Source organism: Gymnogyps californianus, chromosome 2 (assembly GCF_018139145.2).
Source record: "Gymnogyps californianus isolate 813 chromosome 2, ASM1813914v2, whole genome shotgun sequence".
Taxonomy (NCBI): Eukaryota; Metazoa; Chordata; class Aves; order Accipitriformes; family Cathartidae; genus Gymnogyps; species Gymnogyps californianus.
In genome coordinates, this window is record NC_059472.1 from 139,579,709 (window position 1) to 139,586,777 (window position 7,069).

Sequence of the window (7,069 nt, forward strand, 5' to 3'; positions counted from 1 at the left end):
TTTTTTCTCTTATATTGCATGGATTCAAGCCAACAGGTGCTTTTATTGTGAATCCAAGGGCTAGAATTTATTAAAAGCTTGGCTTTCAAATAATAAACCTGCAATAGTGGATGAATTCCACAGCAAATTATTCCACTTGGAGCTCGGGGACACATCGGGCTCTTTTCATTCAGGCAACACACTTCTTGATTTCCATCGGGTTTAGGATGGACGGCACCTTGTGTGACCCGGAGCAATCCCGGGAATGCCTGTCTGCAGTAGCAAATCCCCCAAACACTTGCCAAACCTGCACTAGGAAGCTCACCAGCTCCCTGCAAAAGGAAGTAATTAATTTGATATTTCTTTCCAGTCTCAGACCACTGTCGCTTGGATCCGAGTCTCATTCCGGACCAACATGGGAAATAACTCCATCACTATCACCAAAGAAAGTATGTTGCAAAATCCCCAGAGTAGTTTTTATTTAAAATGTTACTATCATAAAATTCCAGACTATGAAATGAAGACCTTGAATTCCCATTCAATCCTTACCCACCCACACTTTTTAAAATATATAGATACGTAGTCACAAAACATAAAACATGCTGCAATGATACAAATATATTTTTTTATACGGAAATTACAGTACATTATAAACATGAAAACAAATTGAGGCACTAGACTGTACATCAGCTCTGTTCTGCACTGGCTGTGAAGCTGATAGACTTGCTTTCAATGAACAAAAGTATGCTTTCTTTGTTTAGTGAACATAACTTTACAGGTCATATCAAATGATGTGCTTTGTTGGGAGACGTCACCAGGGTTGCTGGTCCTTTCAGAACCACAACGCACCTACACAACATGTATCACTGCCACAATATGAAAAATAATCATTTTATTGAATGTACAACTCAAAAAAACCCCCATCGGTTATTATTAAATAAATATTTCGTACAGTGGTTAGTTTATATTACACTGCATTGGCCATTGGAACAAATGAAGTTTAATAAATACTGCACAGGAATGTCTCATTTACGCCTCCGTTCGTAATTCTGTGCTATGCTCCTTTCAGAGGATCCTGCAAAAAACAAAGCAGAATGAAGCATATGGTGCAGCCTCGCGTAAACCCCAGCAAGCACACGGAAAGGTCAGATACCTGCAGCCTGCTGGGCCACCGCCAGACCCCATCAGCATGTTTGGAACTGAGATGAGGGCTCCCTGCCCAACTCTGAGCTGCTTTGATTTGGTTTTACCCCTCAGATGACTACGCTATCCTCCAGGAGATTGAAGGTCTGAGCAGTACTTTCTACCTCTCGTCTATCGAGCTGCTTGAAGCACCATTAACTCAGAGCCTCTTTACCTCCCAGTAATCCATCTAACTGATGGGATCTGAGCACTCAGATCAATTTGTGGGTAGAGGCTTTCTGCATCGACATGTCCACCTTCTGTCCTGCGCAGTCAGCTCTTTGCCAGGTTTAAACCCCCCTGTCCCCAAGCCCTGCACACAGTGATACCTTTCACTAAAATCTGCAGGAGGAGCTAAGCAAACCTCAGACTACCCTGTGGACTAACTGCAATCCAAAATAATATTCAGTAACATATTTAGCGTTTAGAAGCAGTAGATCTCTCCTTCTTGCTCTTTTAAAATGAGAGGGAAACCCAGAGAGCCCTTCTTGGGCAGACCCTGACCATAGGGCGACGTAGCTGGTCACCAGAGTCATCTTTGCTTCCACCCCGAAGGCAGGATTGCTTTCACAGAGCGTATATACGCCTGACTATTGCATGCAAACACACAGCTGGTTTGGGGGGATTCAGCACTGCATCCTGCAGGGAGCTGGCATTTTGGATCAGTGACAGTTTTAAATTAATAAGACTTCAATTTTCCCCAGGCTAAATGCAAAATGAGTTGAGCTTTGTTTTTCAGTATGGATTGTCACAGTATCTTACTGTATGTGTGAACTGTTTTCTAGCTTCTACCTGGAGCGTTCATCCGACAGAGTGCACAGATTGGGAGACTGTCAGTGCCAGACCCCATTTTACCAAACCAGGGACTGAGACACCAGCACCCCGGTACCCTGCTTTGTCACACAAGGCTTTAGATCAGCACCGCACTCACACCCAGCAGCGGGGCGATGTAAACTCCTGCACATTGCCAGGGAACTCAGGGGCTTTCTGCAGAAAAAGAAAACCATGGCACCAAGGCACGGCACCAAGAAAAGGTCCTGCCCAGCTAAACATCTTTCAGTAGGGAGAAGTAAGGACAGTCCTAGCACATACTCCTGATCTTGCTTTGATTACACAGTCCTTAGGACCTATCTTCTCCTCCAGAGGAGCAGAAGCAACTTCTAACTATTTTCCTCTCAGGGAATCGGGCAGAAAAAGCAGTGAATTCTAGTTTTACCTGTCAGGCAGGTATTACATAGCCTGACAGGGTAAAACTTCATTATTCCCCTTTGTTACAAATACCACATAACAGTTCCCTGACTATACCAGCAATTTTGAAATTAAGGCAATACAATCTTTGCCTTTTTTAAACATTTGCTGTATTTTACATTCTCATATTAATGTAAATATAATCCCAATGGAAACCAAACCAAATTTATTATTTCCAGGCTATTTACTTTTGTGATAGCAGATATATTTACAGGTATTATGCATTTAATAGCTATTGCCACCACAGATAAAATTGTACAAAATTATTCACGATACATAGCAATTTGCAAAATGATGCAGCGAGCAATATTACTAGTCTGAACAGGGTTTAATTGAAAATAAAAGTTACTGACAACCATAATTGCAGAATATAGATCACAGCATGTATCCACATAATATAAAGGTGTCAGCTAGTAATTTAACTTTTATCATTCATTTAACAAAACTGTGAGAACTATTTCAGAGACATGAAATACATATTAGGTTTTTTATTTTTTTAGTTCCTATTCTGGGGAATTAACTGACACTTTATGGTTCACAGTGAGGGATTTCCTCAGTACAGCCCTACAGCACAGGGAAGCGAGAGCTACTGGCAGTCTGCAGTTACCCACAGAGGTTGTGCACGAGGGAGGGGGATTCTGCCCTATATGGATGCTGTGGGAAAATAACACAAATACACAGTATCAGTTCAAAGCTTAAAATGCTTGTTGCTTTTTTTTTTTTTTTTTTTTTTTTTTAGGTAAAATGAAAAGCTGGAAGAGGCTGGGAATGTTTAACACCTTGACCTGCAGAATGAGGTGGTGTTAACAGCAGATCTCTGCTCTTCCACCTTCTGCTCCAAGTTTGACGAATAATGATCTCCAGAGACAATGAGGATATCTCTTTACCTGGGGAGATCTGGATTTGGAGCACAAGTTTAAATGAGCTTTACATTTTCAGCCTCTGAATTTTTTTTTATGTGTCAGTAAAATCTGGTTTTTTCTTGTATTAGCACTTTGGGGACCAGCAAACCATGCTGCTGGCAAGGACATGGCAGTAAGGAAAGTGCCCTGGGGACTTCTACCTGACCTTGCCTGCAGCTCAGACCAGCCTGATCATCTCAAGCACTGGAGTGAAGCGGACCCTGAAATATCTTGGTTAACAAAGAAAATCCTGATCCTTTTTCAGAGAACTCTGGGTCTACACTACATAAAGGCTGCTTCTTCCATACGCTGGGAGAGAACAAAGAGGCAACAGAATGAAGATGCTGTATATCACCGAGTACCAGATTTAGTCACATACATACCAGAATTTAAAGATCTTTTGCCCATAAGTCCAACAAAGGAGTCTGTTTTATGCCCTGAAAAAATATATTTGAGGGTGTTTTAATACATTTTAAATAGGCAGGCTTTTAAGATAATGTGTTCTCACGAGGAAGACACAGGCTCCAAAACTGTTCATCTCACAGACTAGTTGTTCACACCACTCTCAGACAATGGAGAACAAACATCAGTCTGACTAATCAAACTAAACAGGTTGGACCAAGGCACAGGCCAGTTAGTGGACATCTTCTCATTAACTCAGATGATTGATAGACTTTTTGTTTTGTTTTGTGGGTTTTTTTAAGTACAATGGAAAAACAATGGCCAATAACTGATTCTTATTCCTCTCCCAATACAATTCCTATTGATTTGAGCAAATGCACAAGGAGGCAGTGTCTTGGTATAGCCTGCATCTGTGTGATGCATCTCTTCTACCTGTTGGTGTTTTTTTCTGTAATGTGGAAGAGAAACGTTCCTTGCAGGTCAGGCAGAGCTCTTACTGGACAGGAAGCCAATGGGACTCTGTGTCTGGACACGTCTGAGCTAGACAGTCTGGCTCTATTTTTGGAATATTTATGAGTTCAGATATTACCTTCCTGTCCCATTAGTACTCCTCAAGGCACTGCATGTGTAGAGGATAAATTACTCCAAGTTTTTGGCCTACAGCACATATCAGATATAGTGGTAGCTACAGTTTCAGATAAGGAACAAAAAGGAGCCATTCTTCTTTCTCTAAGCTGACTGTTGAGGCAAACTAAGAAATTTCTCTTTGGAAAGAATTTTGCTTGGCTAATTCATCTACAAAGCAAGATGAATGATCCTCAGACCTCACAGGTATTAATTCAAGCTGAAGCAGTTTCAGAAAGCTATAATTTTTTAACTTTAGTCAGCAGGTTATCTGGCATGAGCTTTGTATTGGACTTTTTAATTGATCTTCCAATATATAATCTTAGTGATAAAATCTTGTGGCTAACAGAACACCGGGACGGTTATTGACCTCTGTGGACAGAGGAGGTCTCACAGAATACAGATCATTTTTGCGTATTTAAAGTCTTCCGGCTCCTGTCTAAGCATCTTCAGATAAATTCAGAGAATAAAACTATCACTGTGCAGAACAAGGTAACACCACACTGCTGATTCCATCTCCCGCTTGGTGTTACACAGAAGCAAAGCAAGGCATGCTTATTAATGGGGCAAGATACACTTGTTTATATGGCAGCACATCATCAATCAGCCCCTGCTGTGAGCGGGGGTCTGATTCCCACCCAGACAACGCTGAGAGCACAGATGCAGTATCTCTGCGATGACATGGGCTCTCCCGTGGAATCATTCTCAGGGATTTGAGAATTCACCATTCTAATTTTCCAGATTTTGCTGTCCTAATTGCTCCTCTCCAAGTCTAGCAGTAAGCCCGCCTTGCCTATGAGAAAGGCTTACAGAATTCCCTCCCATGGGAAATAAGAGAGCGCTGCAACATCCACACATTAATGGGGACTGCAATCTCAAAGCTTGTGGTGGCTCAGATGAGGTACAGGCTCACGGCTGCACTGGGGGGTTTTCAATCCTTTAACAGAACATTACTCTACTACCAGTGCTGCCAGTCCTTAGCTGAACCCAGTCACTTTCTAACTAATCCCCTCAAATACACTATTCCCTAGTTGAATATCTTCTAAAAATTACTTAAAATATTTGCATTTTTTAAACTTACTTTTGTGAGAGATCTGGCCATATCCTGATTGGAAGAGGAAAGGAAAGAGAAAAGAAAGAAAAAGAGTTGTTGAAAAAGCATTGGAATATACATATGATGCTACTGCAATGCTTTGAAGAATCAAATACAGAAACTACCCTATGCGTATTCCACTTAAGGGAAATTAAGGTGATCATTTGCAACTGCATTTCTCTTTGAAGACACTACAAAAACTTGTTTTAGCTAAACCCCCACAATTTAGATCTGTTTAGCTCCAAGTTGCTTTGACCAATTCTTGATTCAGTAAACATGTGGAAACCACGGCAATAATTGTATACACAACCAATTTCCACAAAACTTGGGGATTGTGCAATTCAGTGCACAAGTGCGCACATATTGCACAATATGTGCAATTCAGTGGCACATACGCCGACCTGTGAATTATCATGATACTCCTTACTGGTATTTACATGCTGTAACTGCTGTGCACTTAGCACTTTAATGTGAAGCCCACTCTTTTCCAATCGGTGGGTTTATCTGATATTAAACCTGGGGGGGGGGGAAACCAGCCCAAAACAAAACTAAACCCAAACAACTCGCATCACAACTTTTGAGAAAGGTTTAACGCATTAAAACCGAGCGACAACCGCCGTAAAGTTCGGAGCGGCACTGGGAGAAGAGGCCCGCAGAGAGGCGTGAGAGGGAGCCAGCCCCCCGCCCCGCTCACCGGCATCCCGCTTGCCCATGAGGCCGAAGAACTGCTGGGGCCGGGGTCTCCGGGCCATCCTCTGCAGGAAATGCTCCAGGGGCAGCGGCAGCTCCTCCTGCGGGGCGACAGCGGGCGGCGCTCAGCGCGGAGCCCCCCACACCCCCCCACCCCGCCCGCGGGCGCGGAGCCCCCGGGGGGCAGCGCCCGACACCGACCCCCCTCGCTCCCGCAACCCCCGCGGGGTCGGCGGGCGGAGCAGCGGCCGCCGGGGCTCACCTTCACCGGCTCGCCGTCGGACCAGTCGGACCAGTAGCTGAGGTCGTCGGTGGCGCCCATCTCCTCGGCCAGCGCCTGCGCCGAGGCCAGGAGGAGCACGGCGAAAGCCAGCGGGAGCCTCATCGCCGCCTCGACGTCCTGCGGGGGCCAGAGGGTGAAGCCCCGGCACCCGCAGCCCCGGCGGGGCGAGCGGCCGCGGGCACCCGCGCCCGGGGGCGTGCACGCACACAGCCCTGCACACACGCTCACCCCCACACCCCCACTCACCCGCGGTGCACACCTGGCTGCACACTCCCTCGCACATACAGACACCTAGTTACACACCCACAACCCCCCCGCCGACTGCTACATACACCTCTGGATACACACACGCCCCACACGTAGACTCGTATGCAGCTAGATCTACACACCAGCGCACAGATAGACACACACGTCCGGAGATACCCCTCCACACACATACATACGGAGTTATACATAAACACACCCTCACACGTAGATATACATCTAGATATTCACACCTTCCCACATATACACGCCCAACCAGATGCACCCCCCTCACACACATATCCAAGTACATACACATCTAGTTATAGACTCGCACAAACAGCTACACACCTTAGATGCACACACCTACGTAGAGATACAGCTCTCCACACACACAGAGGCACACGTGTCTAGAGGTACACT

The 7,069-nt window shown here is 45.0% G+C and overlaps 1 protein-coding gene across 2 annotated transcripts; it reads right to left on the reverse strand.

The window, feature by feature from the left end:
• Window positions 1-585: 585 nt before the first annotated feature.
• On the reverse strand, window positions 586-6,514 carry TAC1 (tachykinin precursor 1). Of its 2 annotated transcripts, XM_050892236.1 has the most exons (5): window positions 6,383-6,514; window positions 6,125-6,221; window positions 5,419-5,442; window positions 3,695-3,748; window positions 586-1,054 (listed from the first exon to the last, which is right to left on the reverse strand). In XM_050892236.1, the coding sequence occupies exons 1-5, from the start codon at window positions 6,503-6,505 to the stop codon at window positions 1,005-1,007; spliced, it is 348 nt and encodes a 115-aa protein (XP_050748193.1). In that variant the 5' UTR covers window positions 6,506-6,514; the 3' UTR covers window positions 586-1,004. The 2 variants fall into 2 exon arrangements, with proteins under 2 accessions (XP_050748193.1, XP_050748192.1); XM_050892235.1 differs by lacking the exon at window positions 3,695-3,748 and having other exon boundaries at window positions 6,383-6,505.
• Between the last annotated feature and the right edge of the window lie 555 nt (window positions 6,515-7,069).

Excerpts from the sequence above, each read along its gene's own strand:
- TAC1 (XM_050892236.1), bottom strand. The coding sequence starts at position 6,505 with ATGAGGCTCCCGCTGGCTTTCGCCGTGCTCCTCCTGGCCTCGGCGCAG. Across the intron at positions 6,222-6,382 it reads CCGACGGCGAGCCGGTGAAG|GAGGAGCTGCCGCTGCCCCT; the intron begins GTGAGCCCCGGC and ends GTCGCCCCGCAG. Across the intron at positions 3,749-5,418 it reads TGGCCAGATCTCTCACAAAA|GGCATAAAACAGACTCCTTT; the intron begins GTAAGTTTAAAA and ends ATATTTTTTCAG.